The following is a 21,399-nucleotide window of genomic DNA, read 5'->3' as shown; positions in this document are numbered from 1 at the left end:
ATATGATATGATTCATCTTTTTTGCATAAAACATTATAGGCTGTGTTTATAAAATTAAAAATAAAAATATCTATGTGCCAGATTTAACAAAAGAGATAAAAGTTTACAAGAATAAATACATGAGATCTAATAATTGCTAAAAGAGAGACCTGTAGGTAGGTCCTCACCTACCTACAGTTTTAAGATAGGTAACATGGGAAGACATTGGTGGAAGTGATGTTTGAAAAGAACCTTTAAGTCCAATAGGATTCTGGTATAATTTAACTTGTATACATTCATCATTTTGCCTATGTATATTTTAAATATTGAATTTGAATACTTTTATTGGCACATACGCACATCTTTGTACTGTTTAATGATATTACCAGTAATACCCTTTAGACTTCCTACTTAACTTTTGACAACATTTGAGTTGTCACTCACGTATCAGAGGAAAGGGATATAATGTATCCAGAACTCTGTGGCTGTCTGATCAAAAGTGGCAGGGCTGGTACCTTAGTAGGGTGAGCAACCTTTGGTTTTGGTATAAACTCCTTTATTGACACTCTATAAAGATTTCCAAAAGGTAGTACCAACAATATATTTCTCTTAAAAAATTCTTTATTTTCGGGGTAATGTATAGAGGGGTTGCAGTTAAATTCTCTAGGTAGTAGATGCATTACTTCTCACACATTGATACCCCTTCTCATGTTTTAGTTCCCATCTCCCTCCCCCACCACAACCCAATCATCTTGTTTTCCCCTCTTTCCTTTCCTATTTCAAATAAACAAATAAACATATATACAATATGCTAGGTAACAAAAAGTCAGATACAGTAACAACATGAGTTTAACCAAAGGGCAAAAGAGTAGAGAAACAACATGGTACATTAAGGACAACAATCACACAAGATAAAGGTCTTGTTTCCATATCATAGAGATCCTTTCATTTGGTCTCATTGTATATGACCTTATGTATCTGGGTTTTGAGCTATTGTAATCCTATGCTGAGAGAGTTCTAGATGTGTACTAATTCTTAAAAATGATGGAAACGAGCCTATGTCCCTTTGGATCTGGCTTATTTCACTTAATATGATTTTTTCCAAGTCTTTCCATTTCCTTACAAATGGGGCAATATCATTCTTTCTGATGGCAGCATAGAATTCCATTGTGTATAAGTACCACATCTTCTTGTTGCAATCATCTGCTGAGGGTCATCTTGGTTGGTTCCATATCTTTGCTATGGTAAATAGTGCTACAATGAACATAACTGTGCTAGTGGATTTAGTATGTCCTTGTTTCTGGACGTTTGGGTAAATGCCAAGGAATGGAATTGCTGGATGATAAGGAAGCTCTATGTTAAGTCTTTTGAGAAATCATTATACTGCTTTCCATAGTGGTTGAACTATGCCGGGGCCAGCTGGCAACAAGTTGGGATTCCTGATTTAGGGGGTGAGGACTTAAAAAAGAAAAAGACAAGAAACAGATGGGGTTGGGATGGCTACAGGCCCAAGATCACAGCCTAAGGCTGTAAGCTTAAGACTACAGCACTGCTTGTTTCTACTTCCAGTCTTACATACTCTCTTAACACCAAGAAACTGTCAGGGGTTACATTTGTACCAAATGGTAATCAAGTCTCAGATCAATTAAGCAGAAAGTGACAAAGCAATAAATAAATAAAGCCAGGAAGCTCAGAATACTGACAGTATAGCTCAAAGTTCATAGGCATGGAGTCATACATGACAGCTCATTTCTTTGTGTGATTATCTTACTCAGTGATGCAGATTCATGGGTCAGTCTGACTCCACACTGGCTCCCAACAGAACAAGTTTACACTCCCACCAGCAGTGTAATAGTGATCCCTCCTGGCCACATTCCCACCAGCATCTGTTGTTATTAGGTTTCTTGATAATGGCCATTCTAACTGGAGTGAGGTGGAATTTCAAAGTTGTTTTCATTTGCATTTCTTTTATGGCCAGAGATGTCCAGCATTTCTTCATGTGCCTTCATGAGGCCTTTGTCTGTTGTATGGCTAGTGAAGATCTTCTTGTACTTTGTGGACTTCCTATTTAACTTGCTAGTTATGTCTTTTGCCATACAGAAACTCTGCAGTTTAATGCAGTTCCATTTGTCCAAACTTTCTTTAATTTGTTGTGTTTCTGAGTCTTTATTAAGAAATTTTTGGCCTGTACCAAGGAGACCTAGTGTATCTCTGATTCCTTCTTGTAAAGCTTTGAGGGTGTCTGCTTTTACCTCAAGGTCTTTAATCAAATTGGAATTAATCCTGATGCAGGGTGACATAGAAGGATCCAACTTTAGTTTTCTGCAGGTGCTTAACCAATTCTGCCAGCACCCCCTTCCAACAATATATTTACAAAATATAGTTGAATTTGATGAACAGTCATCAAATAATCATGGCCTTAGTTTGGTTTTGTTTATAGAAAACATTATTATATTTTGTGTGTAGAAAACATTATTTTGGTTGGGTGTGTTGGCAAATGCCTGGGAAGCTGAAGCAGGACCCTATCTCAAAAATTTGAGGAGGAGGAGGAGACATTATCTTTCTTACTGGGTGTTTAATTTTTTTTTTACTCAGATTGTCAGCAATTTTTCCTACCAGATTCACTGGAAATTTTATCTTGGCAGTAATGTGGTTTGAAGTTGTCTTTTTCTAGCTAAAATGGAACAATATCACTGAGCCACACTTGCAGTCTGCTTTTTATTTTTCTTGTACTAGTCCTGAGGCCCAGACTCAGGTCTTCAGTATTGTTCCTGAGCTGTTTGTTTGCCCAAAGCAAGTGCTCTACCATTTAAGCCACAGTTCCACATCTGGCTTTTTGATGGTTAATTGGGGACAATTGTCTCATGGTCTTTCCTGGCTAGTCTGGCTTTGAATTGTGATCCTCAGAGGTCAGCTGTCTGAGTAGTTAAGATTATAGCTGTGAGCACTGGAGCCCCACCAACCACTTTTTTTCTTTTTCCCCAGTCCTGGGGCTTGAACTAAGGGCCTGAGCACTGACCTTGGGCTTTCTCAAAGCTAGAGTTCTACCACTTGAACCATAGCACTACTTCTGGCTTTTTCTATGTATGTGGTACCAAGGAATGGAACCTGGGTCTTCATGCATGTTAAGCAAGCACTTTACCACTACCCAACCAGTCATGTCTTTTAATGGTTATTTTTAGGATAGATGCCACTTCTGCCTTTGTATATATCTGAGTTGTGATCTGCTTAATTTAGGCATCTCATAGTTGTTGGAACCACAGCACTGCCCGGCCACTTCCCACTTCCCTCTCTTGAGACAGTCTTGTGGGCCTTTCTGCATGGGGCTGGCTTGGAATTATGATCCCTCCCCTTTTAAATGTCTCATGTAATTTGGGATGACAGACATATGCCACTGCTCCCAAATATGGTTTGAGAACAAGTCTCAAGAACTTTCCTGGGATGACATAGAACCATGATCTTTCTATTCTTAGACTTTTAAGTAGTTAGAATTGCAAGTGTGAGTCATTGGTGCCTGTTATAGAATTTTTTTTATTGTCAAGTAGGTATTTGTTTACATTTCTTGTTAGCTGAGAGTTGACAATATCAGCCAATAACTTTAGAATAAGTAAGAAGACTTTCTATTGATTTGATTGCATTAGATTAGTTGGGAATGAACAGTATTAAAATTAATCTCATTTGGTAAATTAACATGTACATTTAAATTTTAATTACATTCAAATTATTATGTGGCTAAATATTAGAAATTTATAAGTACTTTGGAAGAGCTTATTTTTTCCTCACAATTACATATTTTAAATGTGTTTTATGTTAATGTTTTCTTTACAATTTTTATTTTCTGAATTATTTTCCTCTAAGCAATTCTAAATTATACCATGTCTAAATTATACTGATTAACCATCTCTTATTTTAAATGCTTATCAGAGGGATTTCAAATGTCTAATTTTTAAAAACTTTGAAATATTTGTACATAATGAGATGTCATAGGGATATAGGACCTTTGGCCTAAGCACAAAATACATTCATATATTTTTTTACAGATGTAGTTTGAAAATATTATTATTATTTTGGTCAGTTGTAAGACTTGAATCTGGACATGGGGTGCTGTTCCTGAGCTCTTAATCTCAAGGCTAGTGTTCTACCACCTTGAGCTACAACACCACTTTTTTTTTTTTTTGCCAGTCCTGGGCTTGAGCTCAGGGCCTGAGTACTGTCCTTGGGTTTTCTCAAGGCTAAAACTCTACCACTTGAGCCTCTGCACCACTTCTGGCTTTTGTCTATGTATGGGTATGGAGGAATCAAACTCGGGTCTTCGTGCATGCTAGGCAAGCACTCTACCACTAGGCCAAACTGCCAGCCCCCACAGCATCACTTTGAAATGAATTTTATATGATGTTTTTAGTATCCTTGCATTCCTACTGTGATCTGTCACCAGAAGTCAGGTGTAGAATTTTCCATTTGTGTCATCATATTAACCTTCAAATAGTTTCAGATTTTGAATTTTTACATTAGAGGGTCTCAGCCTATACATTTCTTTATCATTCCTGTAACCTTAAAATATTTCTTAATACCTTAATATGCTTTGTTATTTCTCTTCTCCTTTGTTGCCCTTTGGTTAATCTCATATTATTACTTTGTTACCTGATACACTGTATATACATTTAATTGTTTATTTGAAAGAGGAAAGGGAAGCTGGGAAAACAAGATGATTGGGAAGGGGTGGAGAAGGGTAATGGGGACAAAAACATAAGAAGAGGTGTCAATGTCTGAGAAGTAATGCACCTACTATCTGGCAAATGTAACCATAACCCCTCTATACATTACCTTGATAATAAAAAGTATAATGGGAAAAAATTAAAAACTATTTCTTAATAAGGAAAATCAGTAACATTTAAAAGGTAGGATTGAACTGGCAATAGCATTGTATTATCTTAAGAATTCAGTCGTATGTGTTTTTTATAAACTTACCTTATTAAAATTTGAAATGCTAAAGTACTAGCATAACAGTAAGGCTTTCTATGAATATTAAAGCAAATGAAAATTAAATTACTGAAAGTTAATAATAAAGAGCATGTAAATTACTGTGCTAGGAACTGATAAAATGCAAAAATGAATCAAGTACAGTTTTTACTCTCAAAAATTATAGTGCAGCAGAAATAAGATACATGCATAAATGAATATGGGTGCATCCAAACAATCTACTCTCTGGTTTTCCTAGATAATTTCACAATCTTTCTCTCTTCTAAACTCCAACACTTTATTTTCTAAAATCCCTGTCTCAACATGCCTTTACTTTTTAAAAATATGTTTAACAATTTATTTTAAAGCTATGATGTTTGAACCAATGGTATTGACATATGTATTATAGACATTTAGAGCAATATAATATTACAGCAAGCCCCAAAAGTGGATTGACACATGCATAGTTAGTTGATTTGCAACAAAGATACAATCATGTACCTTTCTTAGTATTTAATCTTCTGTATAACAGAGTTGGCAAATGTTTCCTTAAAGTGCCACATAGCACAAAATTTTGAATTGCTGGCTGTATTATCTTTATTGGTACTACTCACCTATTTGTAGTAAAAACAATGACTGATATTGGGGGTACGTGGTTCACACCTGTAATCCTAGCTACTCAGGAGGCTGAGATCTGAGGATCAAGGTTCAAAGCCAGCCAGGACACAAAAGGACCCGAGACTCTTATCTCCAATTAACCTTTAGAAGATGGGAAGTGAGGTTGGCTCAAGGGTAGGATGATAGCCTTGAGCTGAAGAGCTCAGGGACAACACTCAGGCCCAGGGATAGGGTGGTAGCCTTGAGCTGAAGAGCTCAGGGACTGTGCCCAGTTCAAAACCAATGACCCACAAAAAACAAAACAAAACAAAACAATGACTGAGACTATACTATAGTAAAACAATTTTTCTAATCCTAGTGCTTGAACTCTGGGTCTGGATGCTGTCCTTGAGTTACTTTTGCTCAAAGCTAACATTCTACCACTTTGGGCAATAGCTGTATTTTATTGGAATCCAGTAGAATAAATCCAGGAATCAACAACAAAATAAACTACAGAAAAGCCTCATACATGTAGACTGACCAGTGAATTGTTAAATGACCAATGAGCCATTGAAGAAATAAGGGGAAGAGGATTAAGTGAATCCAACAAAAATGAAAGCATAACTTGGCCGAACCTTTAGGATATATCAAAAGCAGTCCTAAGAGAAAGGTTTATAGCTATAAATTCCTACTTTTTAAAGTCAGATTTTAAATGAGCTGCAGAAAAAGCAAGACCATGGCTGGGAGTGTGGCCTACTGGACGAGTACTGGCCTAATACTAGTACTGGCCTAATACTGGCCCTGTGTTTGATTTCTCAGTATCACAGACACAGAAAAAGCTGACAGTGGTGCTGTGGCTCAAGTGGTAGAGCTCTAGCCTTGAGAAAGCTCAAGGACAGTGCCCAGGCCCTGAGTTCAAGCTCCAGGACTGGCAAAAAAAGCGAGACTAAGCCAAACCAAAATTAAGTAGAAATATGAGGGCAAAATTAATATATAAATATGAAAAAATTACATAAAATAAATCAAAGAAAACATCTGCACAACTCACAAATTCTTTTCTGTTGTGGGTTCCTATCTCTCTCCCTGAACCTTTTGTTTCCATTCCCCCAAAATTCCTAAGCTTCTACCTTTCCCAAACACTTTCCTATAATTATAGTTCCACAGAATATACAGGTTATTAAGGGAAACAAACAATTGAAGTTGTAATGTGGTATAGTAAGTACTATGGCAAGGAATATATTGATAGATATAAACACACAGGAAAAACACTGCTTTAAAGGCACAAGACATCTTAAAATTATATTAAGATCTGGCATACTGAATAGGTCAGTGGTTCTCAAAGTATTCTCTTTAGACAATCAATGACATCTGGAAGCTTGTTAGAAATAGAAATTATCTTTGGTTACTAAAATGGAAACTCTGGGGATGGGGCCCAGAAACCTGTTTTTAACTCTCTAGGTGATTGTAACTCATGCTGAATATTAAGAACTAGTAATTAGGGTGATGACCAGATCAAAAAAATCTTAGAGTAAGATACATCCAGGCAGAGGACCTCTCTAATATTTGATGACACTAATATGAATAAAGTCAGTATGTCTCAAGCATAGGGTATAAGGTCAGGGAGAGTTTGGGATGTGCAAGGGAGAGAATGGAGAGGAAAGCAGGGAGAATATCATCCAGGTGTATGAGTCACAATACAGTGTTTGGATTTTATTTATGCATTTTTCTTCTCAAATAGAATGTGGATGTACAGGGGTCAGGATAGGATGATAAACCCCAGAATATCATCTTGCATATAATTAGTGTTTACTGAATGTGTACTGATTAAATTCATTGGACATTACAAAAGCTTTCTGCAAGAAGTATTATTATTAATTTTAAAGTTAACACAACCAAGGCTAAGGGAAAGAAGAATTAGTTCTAACATAACTAGGTCATTCAGAAATGGAAATGCTTTACAAATGTAAGCCTCCAAATTTTGTTTGTGGAATCTTTTTATTCCATACAACTTTTCTGTCAGGGGATGGGGATGAGATTGCAGAAAATATGTGTTAATACATAAATTGAAAGACAGATATATGAATTAAAAGTTTTATGTATTGAAAATATAACTATGCTTTCTTTCTTTTTTCAGACAGAAAAGGGGAGTGCCCTTCATGAAGCAGCTCTGTTTGGAAAGGTAGATGTTGTAAGAGTTCTGTTAGAAACAGGTAGGTATGATAATTCTTCAGGGATCCGATCTTGCCATATACTATTTCTCTTTCAGCAGTAGATAAAGGAAAATGAGTTTTCTACAAATGAGTCTTTTTTTTCTACTTTCAACTGCCTATAGTATGCATACATTGTAGTATTTAGCATTGGTGTTCAGATAAAAATTGATATAAATGTGCCCTCTTCATTTTTTTCAATAATGTTTTACTAAAAAGATCTGGGTAATTACTATTTTATACACTTAAATTTTATTTAGATATGTGTAGATACCACCGAAAAGAAAGAGATCTCTGCTTTCTACAAGGAATAATTGACCCTTAGAAATTATGACCGTTGCTTGATTTATTACAGAAAACAATTTGCCCCTGTGTTTTTATCGTGTGAATTATTGTACACAGAGATTTGAGTTTCTCCTCTTGAAGGTAAATTCTCCTATTTTATCAACTGAGTAAATAATTGTTTATTGGGTACCGTGGCTTATTTTTTTTTTTTTTTGCCAGTCCTGGGCCTTGAGCTCAGGGCCTGAGCACTGTCCTTGGACTTTCTCAAGGCTAGAGCTCTACCACTTGAGCCTCAGCACCACTTCCGGTATGTGGTACCGAGGAATCGAACCAGAGTCTTTGTGCATACTAGGCAAGCATTATACCATTAGGCTACACTCCCAGCCCCAGTGGCTTATTTTAAAGGTAATATTTTAGGGAAAATTCTTTGAAAGAACAGCAAAATAGGCTTATTTTCATATATATATATTCTAATTGAAATAAAATAACACTAGAATTGAGATCAACTTTATTTTAAAGAATTCAATAAATTTGAGTACAAATTCATACTTGTAAACAATTGAGTTTTTAATGTTATGGATTATATGTGTTTATTTTTCTGTGTATAAAAATTAAAAAAACATTATTTGGTCCTTGTGCCTGCACAAAATTGAAATTTTGTATATATTTAACTGTGATATGAGTATAGTGTTGTAAGTGATATGAAAGTAAAGATAAACACTTAATAAGATACTATAAAATTGCCTTGTTCATAGTTTGATTTTGGACATTAGTTCATATACTTGAAAATAATCATGTATTTTATGTGTGTGTGTATGTATGTATGTATGTATGTATGTATGTATGTACATATGCATGAATGTATGTAGGTATATATGTATTTGCCCATACAGTGTGGGACTTGAAATCAGGACTTGGGGACTGTCCCTGAGCTTCTTTTGCTCAAGGCTTTCACTCTACCACTTGAACTACAGCACACATGTACATATTTCTGAGTAATTTATTGGAGATAGGAGTCTCTTCCTTACTGGGGCTGGTTTTGAATGGCAATCCTCTGATCTCAGACTCCTGAGTAGTTAGGATTTTAGACATGAGCCACTGGTGCCCAGCTCATGTATTTTATAACTTTGTGAATACTTAAATATTCTGAATACTCTTACATTACTCATATAATACCTGACTATCATTTATTAAAAATATTTGCCATGTTGTATAGAAAAAAGCCATTAAACTTTGAGAATTAACTTTATAAGTTAATATTTTTGTTTGATAGTATGTAGTTAACTAGCTACAACCCACAAAAGAATCATAGGGTCCTGAAAATCTATTTTAATGACTGGGTCAGTGACTGTTAGGGGTTAGTACATAATCTTTGGTAGAAATAGACTTCAACTTTCTTTCTAAAATCTGGTATGCATGTAACTTAATTTTTTAAAACCACCTTCAGTGCTTGGCCTATATATGAAATTAGAGCAGTTATATATTGACAATATCATTTGAGGACAGTCTAGTGGTACATCTAGTTTTTCTTTTTCTTTCAGGAATTGATGCCAACATAAAGGACAGTTTAGGTAGAACAGTCTTAGACATTCTGAAAGAACATCCGTCTCAGAAATCTCTCCAGATTGCAACACTCTTACAAGGTAAATGGCATTGAAAGATGGACAGCTTTTCATTAGAGTCAAGATTAATTTAAAACTGTTGTAGTTTTATTTGGGCTTTGAATTAGTAGTTTTTTAAAATGGACTCATTATTTACATTTTCTTCTAGTGCATTTTAAAACTAAATAATACTACTTTATAAATGTTTTACATCTTGTTGTAACTGTTCAGTATTTAAAAAATTATTCACTATTTGATATTTAAAAATCTTTTTAAAAATCCATGTAATAAATGTATAGTGACAACAAGATTAATATGGCTATGTACAATGGTGATGATTAAATATCTTAAATTTTAATTAAAATTTAATTTTTATTAAGTATTTGAACAATACTTTTAAGAGATTTTAGAATACTTTCTCTTATTTTTGTCTTATTTCTATGAATGCAAAGTGGGTAAATTGGATATGTCTCCTTTTTTGCACATGTGGGAAACTGAAGCATTAACAGATTAAATTCAAACTCATCTATCTATTGTATGCAGAGCTGGTCCATGAATGTTGGATTAGAGCAACAATTGACACCACTGGTTTTTCGGCTGAAAGAATATTATTTTTTTTCTACCCAGCAGTATACAATACCTGGCCAATATATTTATTTTTTAAGGAAATATAATATTTTCATTAGAAATTAAATGATAATCATGAAATTCTTTTTTTTTGTTGGTTGTGGGATTTGAACTCTGAGCCTGAGCTCTTCAGCTCAAGACCACTGTCCTACCTCTTGAGCCACAGCACCACTTCTCATTTTCTGATGGTTAATTGGAGATAAGTGCCCAGGCTTGCTTTGAACTGCAATCCTCAGATCTTAGCCACCTGAGTAACTAGGATTACAGGTGTGAGCCACCATGCCCAGCTATCTTAGTTTTTAAATTCTTATAAAAGTTTGTGGTAGTTGGTGGCTTACGCCTGTAATCCTAGCTACTGAGGAGGCTGAGCTCTGAGAATCGCAGTACAAAGACATCCAGGGCACGAAAGTCTGTGAGGCTCTGATCTCCAATTAACCAGCAGAAAACTGGAAGTGGTGCTGTAGCTCAAGTGGTAAAGCACTACCTTGAGCTGAAGATCACAGGGACAGCCATTGGGCCCAGAGTTCAAGCCTCAAGACTGAGAAAAGGTTTATTATATATTTAAGATACGAGAAAAAAGTAATCATCAGAAGTAAAGCATAAAGTTTATTTATTTTAACATAAGTGAGTTCAAGTATGTAATGAAAGAAATATATATACACAGAATATTTGGAAGGTGTGAGAAGATCAGCTGTGCTTGGAGAACTTGTTCAGGAAGATACAACACAAGAAACACATATTTCATCTGTTGAGTCTCCTTCCCAAAAGACTAAAAGTGAGTAACTATAAGACCTAGATCTCTGTAAACAAATTTATCATGTATTCATTAGAAGGCCTACAATTAGAGAAATTTCAAGTCTAATAAGTTATATCCTATATACTGTACTTCATACATGTATTCAATTAGCATTTATTGTTACTTTTATTTAGGGACCATGCTTGCTCTCAGACAAAGAAATGAGTAAAGTAGACAGCAATTACTGCAATATGAATTTTGTATGGAGTACATATTTCATAAATGTGTTTTGCAGCATTATTGAGGCATAAATGAGACAGTTGTTTGTATTTACAATATACTATATGATATTTTGATATATGTACACATACATGGTGAATTGATTGCTACCATTAAGCTAATTAACAAATTTGTTACTTTATATAGTTCAATTTGTTTTGATGAGAAGAGCACATTTCACTTATCTGATATAATTAACTGTCTAGATTTTGTTCTTTCTCCTGTAACTAAAACTTAGAACCTCTTCATCAATATCTACCTAGCTTCTTTAATGTAAGGCCCCTGGTGCCCACCATTCTACGCTGCTTTTATGAGCTAGACATTTAATGAGTTAAATATAAATGCGACCCATACAGTATTTGCCTATATCTACCCCATTTCATTCAACAAAATTAACTTCACTTTGATCTGTATTGTCTCAACTGACAGAATATCTTTCAAAACAGAATGGTCTATTATCTGTATATGTATATATGTAAAATATGTACATGCTGTATATGTATGTAATATATATTCACCAATAGATCCATATAGCTTTCTTTATCCATTTATCAAAATTGTGCACTTAGATTGTTTTCATATCTTGTCTATTCTGAGTAATGCTACAATGAACATTGGGTACTGATATCTCTTTTTCATGATATTGATTCCATTTGCTTTGAATAAATATCCAGAAATGATGCACGTATTTTTGTTTGAGAATAATTCTATACTGTTTTCCATAATGACTTACCTCTTTGCATACCCACAGACAATGTACAAGGCTCCTTTTCTATACAGCCTCATAACTATTTGTTATTTTTCATCTTTTTTATTTTCCAGTTTTGAGGTTTAAAGTTGGAGCCTTTCTAGACAGGTGCTCTTCCACTGGTGAGCCATTCTACCAGTCCCTCTATCATATTTTTGGTAATGGCTTCATGAAAAAATATGAGATCATAACTCATTATGATTTTGATTTATATCTGCTGAATTATTAGCAATGTTGAATACCTTTTCACTGGCCTATTTTTATTTTCTCTTTTTTAAAGAAATAACTAGATCCTTAGTCTAATTTTTTGTTCAAGTTATCTGATTATTTTGCTATTGAGTTGTTTGAGCCCCTTATATATTTTGGCTATTTTCCATATGTTTTTTTCCATTCCTTAAGTTACCTTTATATTGTGTGGATTATTTCTTTAGCTATAAAGAAGCTTTTCTTTTCTTCTTTCTTTTTTTCTGTTTTTTTTTTTTTGTAATTATTTTACCTTTGGTAGTACCAGGCTTTAAACTCAAAGCTTTACATTTGTCCAGCAAGCATGCTACCATTGGAATTACACCTTCAGTCCCATTTGGTCTATTTTTTTTTTGTTTTTGTTTCTTGTTTTTGCCAGTCATGGGGACTGAACTCGGCCTGGACGCTGTCCCTGAGCTCTTCAGCTCAAGGCTACCACCCTACCCTTGAACCAAGCCCCATTTCCTCTTTTCTAGAGGTTAATTGGAGATAAAAGTCTCAGGTCCTTTTGTTCCAGGGCTGGCTTTGAACCTTGATCCTCAGATCTCAGCCTCCTCAGCCCAGGCATGAACCACGGCACCGCCAACCCCCTGCAAGTTTTAAACCATTTTGAGTTGATTTTTGTGTATGGTATGAGGGCTTAGTTTAATTCTCCTGTATATGTACATCTAATGACCCAACAGCATTTATGGAAAAGACTATCCTTTCTGCATGTTAGGCTTTTGTTGAAGAAAGTAATCAAAACAGGTTTACACTGGCATAAAATCAGATGCATAGATCAATAAAGCAGAGTTCAGAAATAAGCATTTACCTAAGATCAAATGCTCCTTCAGTGTAGTTTTAATTCAGAATAAAATATGAAGACCTGTGTTGTAACTGCTAGATTACAATTGTTCATTGTGCGTTTATTTACTACATATCTATAAACTTTCAATACTCAATCCTCTTTTGAGAAAGAATAAATGCACACACGGTTGGTGTGTCGATTTCTTGTATTACTTATATTTTAGTATCTTGATTTTGCCAGAAATATTTGACTATTTAATCTTGTTTTCTGTATTTTTAGTCCTACCACCATAACAGCCACATTTGAATGTGGCTATTTAATGACTTAAACATTATATTTTAGCAATAGTCTTTTTTGAAATATCTGAAAATTATCTTCTTATAGGTGAAACTGTGACAGGAGAACTATCAAAACTGCTTGATGAAATAAAACTCTGTCAAGAAAAGGATTATTCTTTTGAAGACTTGTGCAACACAATATCAGACCACTACTTAGATAATTTGAGCAAGATTTCAGAGGAAGAACTTGGGAAAAATGGAAGCCAGAGTGTAGTAAGTAAGGGGGGAAATGAAGACAACACATCTGTCTTTGCCAGTTTAGTATATTTGTTCAAGAGGCATGGGATTCGGTGCACCAGTAGCTTATCAGTTTCTGCTCTGTCAAATGTCAATCTCCCTGTTGGTGTTTTCTCTGATACTCATTGGGTTTTATGCTCACTGCATGTGTACATAAAGAAATGCTTGATAAATCACTTACAGTTTGTGATTGTCCTTCTATTTTTAGACTTCCTCCTATAACATGGAGTCATAGTTTCTTTGGTTCTGTTAATTTAATTTTACTGTACTTAAAATGGCATAGAAGAAAACCTTCCATTTGTTTGTTTTCCCCACTTTCTCCATAAATTCAATCTGACTCCTCTCTAAAAAGTACATACAGAGGCAAATCATAGGTATAGTTCTTTAGTCACTTCTTAGGTCATTGAAGGAGGGAGAAATTATGCAAAGCTCAACCTACATAGTTTTATAATAAACAGATATGCAGAGAGTTCTTGACTATGAGCTCAGAATCTAAGTATGAATCAGAGATTCTTGCTCATCATGTTTTTTTTATATTGTTACAGTAGTAAGAAAAACTGTAGAGAATCTGTTTATGGGATAAACCCTTTGCTCACTTTTAGAACTTTATGTTTTACCTAAAAGCCATTAGAAAGTATGTCATATTAATAGTGAAAACTTAAAAAAATTCCTGAGTATAGTAAGTGTCCATTTTGAGGACAGTCACTTTAGTTACTTAAGTTAGCTGTGACACTGTTTCCCTGGACAGAACTTACTAAGCTAGTTCTATGGCCAAGCTTACTGCCTAGTCCTACTTTTTTAAAATTTGTTTTTGTTTCCCTACTGCATTGTCTTTGTGAAATGCCACCTTATTTTCCATATCATCTTTTATGTAAAGTTATGAAAAATTAAACAATGAATGGAATTAAAAGCTTATGTTACTCAATGAAAATTTTATATTAATATACTGCTTATAGTAGTCAGGATACAATTTCTTATTTAAAACATAAAACAGGTATATGTTCCTTCTCAAATCAGTTTTAATATTATCTTGAAGATTACTTAAAATGTTTGTCCTACATAAATAATATATGATTTTTGAAATTTTTAGAAATTTCCCTAATAATTTTTCTAAACTGGTTGCATCTCACCCTCTGCTGCTCAACCCCTACATTTTTTAAGTCTCAATATTGTAGATCAATGATTTTTAAAACTTTCTTGATCTAATATCATTGGTAAACAAATCTTAAACATCTCTAATATTTATTTGTAAATTATATATATCTATGACTATATTAATCATACATGATAAAATTATGAGAGATAAGCTATATATTAAATTCAAAGTAAGAAGATAATGAATAATTATAAAATAGAAATAGTTTTTCTTTTACTGTGTGAATATTTTATTGCCCTCATGTTGTGTGTTTATGTTTTTTATGAAGAAATGTCTGGTCTTTGCCATTGAGAGGGAAAAGGTAGCCAAATTTTGCTTTAAAAAATAAACTAAAGATTGTATTGTACTAGAAGGGAGAAATTCACATGAAAAATTAAGCAATATGTTCTTAACATACTAGTGTATGCATTCCTATACTGTTCATGTAAAAATCTTTCTTATGTAAAATATTAAGGTTTGAAAAAAGAAAAAATATTAAGGTTTATATGAAGCAGAAAAGCATAGTGTATATGAATGATAGCAAGTACTTCTATTTATTTGAATTTGTAGAACTTATAAAGGGGAAAGATAAGAGATAAGATTAAAGGGATTGATGGGATCAGACCAGTCATGATTTTGAACATTAGGCTAAGAATTTTGGTATTTATTTTTTTTAGAAAATGAGAAAAAAATCTAAAAATTCAGGGCAGATAAAAGACATAATTGGAACTGGCCTTTCAGAGAATGAATCTAATAGAAACTGGTTATCAAATGTTTAAAAAGTAAATCAAATATGATTGAACCTTCTTTATAGCCTGAGTTCTATGTTCATTTTCTGTTTTGTTGAGTATTTTCTACCATTTATCAAAAATGTTTTTCCAGAGTTTTGTCATGAATTGGGGCTTCAAAGTATGCAAGAAACCTAATGAATAATTTTATATTGCCTAATCTAGATGTTTTAAGTTATAGATTTATAATAGCAATATAAAATACTATTGTTTTTGAAGAGTTTAAAATATTCATCCTAAAGGAGCCTTCAATTATCATGAATGAAGGAGAGTAATATATAAAGCAAATATATATTATGAGGTGACATTTATTAGGTGCTTGGTATTTCCTAATGCTTTACATCATTTAAGACATTATTAAGAAATCTTAACAGCAGAGCTACAGATTTAGGGAATGATTCAGGTGACATAGTGATAACTCAAATGCAGCCAATATTTTAAATTCCTAGCTATCTTTCTTATTGTAAGCATCCTTGTGACCAATGAAACTTTTAAAAAGGGACTTGTCATTGAATACCTATAAGTTATTCCTTGAAGGCTTCATGAGGGAAGTGAAAGACTAAAATAGGTCCTGAAGGAAAGGGAGAGATTCCTTGCAAGGAATTAATAAGTAAATGAATGAGTGAGAGAATGAATGAAATTTCCAGCCAGAAGAAACAATGTGTACAAAAACACAGAGATGAGACTTATTATAAATTTTGAAAAAGATGCTATACCATGAGAGTTGTTTTTGAAAGTAGTAAGAAATGAACCTGGATAACATTAGAGAAGACTTAATATTTAGAGAAGACCCACAGTTACCTTCTGAGATAGATAGTTTTATTTCTCCCATTTTACAGGTGAGAAAATAGAGGTAGAGGCCTTGATGATTTTTTCTAATTTACACAGTAAATATCTGAACCCAGGCAGTAAGAGGCTAGAATCATATTCCTTATTAACTCCACTGTATCAGAGAAAAAGGCAGAAGAGAAGATTGAAAACTAGCTGGAAGTTTAAATTTGGAGAGGAAATGAAACTATTTGAGTAGGACACTTCCTATATAAGTGACAGTTTTGAAAGATAAAGTAAAAAGTATGAGTTGGATATTCTTAGGTCCAGTCCAAACCATGATTTTCATAATGATTATATGTTAGGCTTACCAGAAAGGCTCTGAAAAGTAATTACTGATACCTCAAGTACTACACCAAGTCAAAATCATGTTGGGAGGTGGATGTAGCTGACACTGAGGGATTGTGAGTTTGAGGCCAGCCTGAGGCTACATAGAGGCCAATGGTCTACATAGCAAGACCCTGTCTCTAAAAAGAAAAAAAGAGTAAGTTTTAGCTGGGCATTGGTGGCTCAGGCCTTTAATCCTAGGTACTCAGGAGGCTGTGATTTGAGGAGCAAGGTTTGACACCAGTTTAGGTAGGAAAATCTGTGTTACTCATCTCCAATTAATCACATACATACAAAAAAAAAAAGCTAGAAGTAGAGCAGTGGCGCAAGCAGCAGACCACCAGCTGTGAGAAAAGAAAAAAACTCAGAGTCAGAGTCTAGGTCTTGAGTTCAAGGCCCAGGATTGGTGGTGCATGCGCACATGTATGCTCATGTGCGAGTGCAAGCACACACATACATGTGTGCACACATTCAGACACACACACACACACACACACACACACACAAACACACACACACACACAAGTTAACCTTAGCTGGGCCCTGGTGCTTTCTGTCTCCCTGTAATCTTAGCTAATCAGGGTACTGAAATAGGAAAATCAGTTTGAAGCTAGCTCAGGCAGGAATATTTGTGGCTCAAGTGGCAGAGTGCCAGCCTTCAGCTAAAAGCTAAGAGACAGTATCCAAGTCCTGAACACTACTGGAACAAAAAAAATAGTCTTAATTTAAGGCTACAAAATTAGAGAAGTCTTTGAGATAGAGTAAATCTCATGGAATTTATAGTGGCCAACCTGCTTCTCCAGTTTTCCAACGTAAGAGCTTCTGAATGTCTCTTGAATTAGGACATATCTTAGTTTGGAATTCTAAAACAGATTACTATACATTATTGAATAGCTTAAAGTGTAGCATTCTTTTCTTACAGCTAGAGAGACTGTAAGAGCAAGATCAGGCTGCTGGCAGCGCTGGTCTCTGGTGAAGGAAGGCCTGCTTCCTGTTCAGCAAGCTGATGTCTTCACACTGTTTCCTCACATAACTGAGAGCAGATAATGGAAGCAAGCTCTTCTTATGTTCATGAAGGCTGCACTCTCATGATCTGATCACCTCCACTTTTGGTGGGAGACTAAAAGTCCCCTGCTACCCAACAATACCATCCCATTTGGGGTTTTGGTATGTGAAATTGAATATAGAAACTCTCAGTTCAGACTAGGGAGATTTACAAATTAACATAAAAGAACATTCAAACAATAACCTGACTGGAGTTTAAATTATCATAATTATTTCTATATCAGGATTTTAAGTGTGAAAAAACATTTTTATTTGTCTATGATTTATGTTTCTGGTTCTAAAACAAGCATTTTGATTCAGTTAAAGTTTAACTTCAGATAATATAACATATCTAAATTGGTCATTATAAAATGACAAATAATTTGAAAAGTATTTTAGAAGAGATAAAAATAAAAGGACATAGGTTTCTCAACATTTATATTAGTTATAAATGTATTTTACTTAGTGATAGGACTTGAATTTTGAGTATCTTAGCTGGTTAAATGTAACTTTTATTGCATTTTGCTTCCAATAGAGGGCACTCTAATTCAGGAATTTAAGATGTAAAATCAGCCATCTTATATAAGACATTTTATTTTTTGTTTCAGAGAGCTGTTTTTATTAAAATATTAGCATTAAGGTAGAAGTTTGAAATTTTTGCTACTATAACTGAATTAAAAATTAAATCCTTACACTGAATGATTGTATTTATGTGTACTTTTGCATTTAAGTAATGCTAGCTCAAGTATTTTTGCCTTGCATACCTTTTAGCTTGAAAGTCAGTCTGTTTTAAAATACTTTTATAATGTGCATATGAAGCCATTTTCTATCTTGAGTTGGGACATTATATAATCTAGAATGTAAATTTTGCAGAAATATAAATATCTTTATATTTTTTACCCACTCTTGAAATTTAGGTTTAAGAGCATAAAATAATGTGAAATTTTTTTCCAAGCCTCACAATTGAGTTTTCTCCATGAGCATGAACAATGTGCACAGTGCAATGCCACAGGAAATCTGATGGGAATGTGAAGACAATTGAGCTAGATTGAAGTTATTAGCTATTAGGAACATTTTTTCCATAGATTTAAAATATAAAAATCACCATTGTCTAATTTGCATGTGTCTCCTAAGGGAGAAAAACCTGGACATAAGCAGCATCTGAAGCTTTTGGTTTGAGAAGGTAGCACTAGCAGATTTCATGCAGCTTCACTCCATCAGTGCACCTCTTTCATGTCATTTCACTTTCTTTTCTGTCACCACAACTTTACACATCGGCCTTATGTAGGTGTATTATTTTAGTAACACAGGATTCACCTCTAAAAATCTGTTCGCAGGATGCTTCTGTAAACTCTTTAAGCTTACTTTTCAGGAAAGTGTATCCTTGGTTTTGAAAAAAAAAGTCGCCAAATCCTAAAGCCCAGTGAAGTGTAATTAGATTGTCTAAAAACAAAATGTTGCTTCTGAAACAAAGCACATTGCAACACATTTCAGAAGCATGTGATCAGTAATGCATCAATTCAGAACAGAAACCTTAATGGCTATTCCGTTCATCAATCCATGTGTGAGAGAACCTTGGAAAATGAAACAAAAACAGAATTCTTCTTAAGGCTTTCTAATTTGTTCTGCCCTCATCAGCAGGGTGACCTTTGCAAATTACATAGTATTTATAAGTTTTTTTATCCATTAAAATAAACTTAATATGTCTTTCTTCAATAGTGTTTTGTCAAACTTTGCTAAGACGAAAAAGAATGTCTTTGCTCAGTGTAAAAGGGTATCTCTAGTAGAATGTCAAATATTTGGTTCTTGAATTAGTATTAATATTAAAATATTATAATATCAAAATTGGATCTAAACATTTTAGGAATATATATTATCTCAATAGGCTCAAATGCTAGCCTAAAAATAACAACTCAGAAGTCAATGAGTGTTAACTATATTTTGATTTTCCTGAAATCAACAGTGTAAACACAAATTGGATTGATGTACTTTGGGGGAGTAGTTCATCTGAAGTTTTGACTCCATGTCTTAAAAGTTCATCATCTAACCAGTAGTTCATCCTGCCTTTCTTAATGACTTATCTCACCTTTCCATCATCCCTGACATTTCTCTGGTTTCAAGTTCTCATCTCTTACCTCTGTTATTACAAGAGCATCTGATCCTGTCCACTTCCTTTAATCTCTCCTCTTTGTACCAGTTTATTCTAAGCAATGCTGCCAAATGACAATGTCATAAGTGCAATTCTGATCATGTCATTCTCCTACTTAAGCTTAGTGCTAGCCCTTACTAAACACAGGCTTTATCAGAAGCACCTATGAACCTGAGATTCTAGCATGTAACCTATTTCCAGCTTTATATTCTAGTAATGCTATAGATGAATTTAATGTCCAGTAAAATGTATTGCTTCCTAGTGTGCTTCTCTCCTTGTTTCTGTCTGTGTATATAATTGTTTTTGCTACCATTTTTTCTTTAAAATTCTTCTTTGCAATGCCTTTTTTAATCCTTCTATTTAAATTCAACATTTCGATAAAACATCATATTGTGTTTATATATTTGTTATATAAATGCCATAATCTGCTTCATTCTATTTATTATATGAATTTTCCTGTTTGATTTTGATTATAAGCTTCTTGATAACAGGGAAAGTATTAATCTGCAATGTGTGTAACCTTAGTATAGTTCTTCACATGCTTAATAAATGTTTATTGAATTGGTATTACAGACAGTGAGCATGAAGACATCTACTTAATACATTCAGTTTGGTGTAACCTATAAGAAGAGCTCTAGGGCTGGGAGTTTGGCCTAGTAGTAGAGAGCTTGCTTAGCATGCATGATGCTCTGGGTTTGATTCCTTGGTACTACATTTACTGAAAAAAAGCTGGAAGTGGTGCTGTGGCTCAAGTGGTAGAGCACTGGATTTGAGGAAAGCCCAAGGATGATGCTCAGTTCCTAAGTTTAAGCCCCAGAACTGGCAAAAAAAAAAAGAAGAGCTCGAAAATGGAGCCTTTTTAATTAGTCAATTTTTCCAACTAATGAATTTTCAACCCATTTTTTGAAGATAAAATGAAATACTCAGTTAAATTATATCACTGACTTCCTCACAGCATAAAGTCACTAATATCTTAAGTCATTATATAACATGATTCAATAATAATGTCATAATAATACATGTAATATACATAATATTAATATATTAATGTTAACTCATACATAATTTATAACAAAGGAATCTTATAATTACTATGTATAACCCCTATATGTGTAACATATATATAGGAAGTTATAGTGAAAATGTAGGAAAACAAATACCATTATTTATATGATGATTTAAAAAATATATATAAAAGTATATTTTTTTCTTTTAAAGCGTAGGTTCTATAATTTCACCATTACCTAGTCTGGTATATCTTTTTTCATATACTGTTATTGACGTCAATACTGTCATAGAGAATCCCAATTCTTTGGGTGTTAAATGAACTACAATATTTTTTTCAAATTTTTTATTGTGATTAATAGAAGGGTTACATTATATTCACCAGATAGAAGGTGCATAACTTCACAAACATTGATACCTTTTCTCGTGACATGGTCCCCATTTCCCTCCCACCCTCCCCGCGCTTATCTTGATTTCCCCCCTTCCCTATCCAATTTCAA

General features: G+C 34.0%; 1 protein-coding gene across 5 annotated transcripts in view; it reads left to right on the top strand.

Annotated features, from left to right (window-relative positions):
- Anks1b (ankyrin repeat and sterile alpha motif domain containing 1B) overlaps window positions 1-21,399 on the top strand; it is a 905,411-nt gene that overhangs the window by 95,154 nt on the left and 788,858 nt on the right. For all 5 annotated transcript variants that reach the window (XM_090328468.1, XM_090328467.1, XM_090328466.1 and 2 more), the window contains exons 5-8: window positions 7,670-7,745; window positions 9,569-9,670; window positions 10,920-11,030; window positions 13,433-13,599. In XM_090328468.1, the coding sequence (XP_090184594.1) occupies window positions 7,670-7,745; window positions 9,569-9,670; window positions 10,920-11,030; window positions 13,433-13,599 (456 nt within the window). The remainder of the gene's footprint in view (window positions 1-7,669; window positions 7,746-9,568; window positions 9,671-10,919; window positions 11,031-13,432; window positions 13,600-21,399) is intronic.

This window comes from Megascapheus bottae, chromosome 2 (genome assembly GCF_031878675.1).
Source record: "Megascapheus bottae isolate mThoBot1 chromosome 2, mThoBot2.hap1, whole genome shotgun sequence".
Classification (NCBI taxonomy): Eukaryota; Metazoa; Chordata; class Mammalia; order Rodentia; family Geomyidae; genus Megascapheus; species Megascapheus bottae.
The sequence above is the reverse complement of the archived record's forward strand: the minus strand, read 5'-3'. Positions and strand labels throughout refer to the sequence as shown.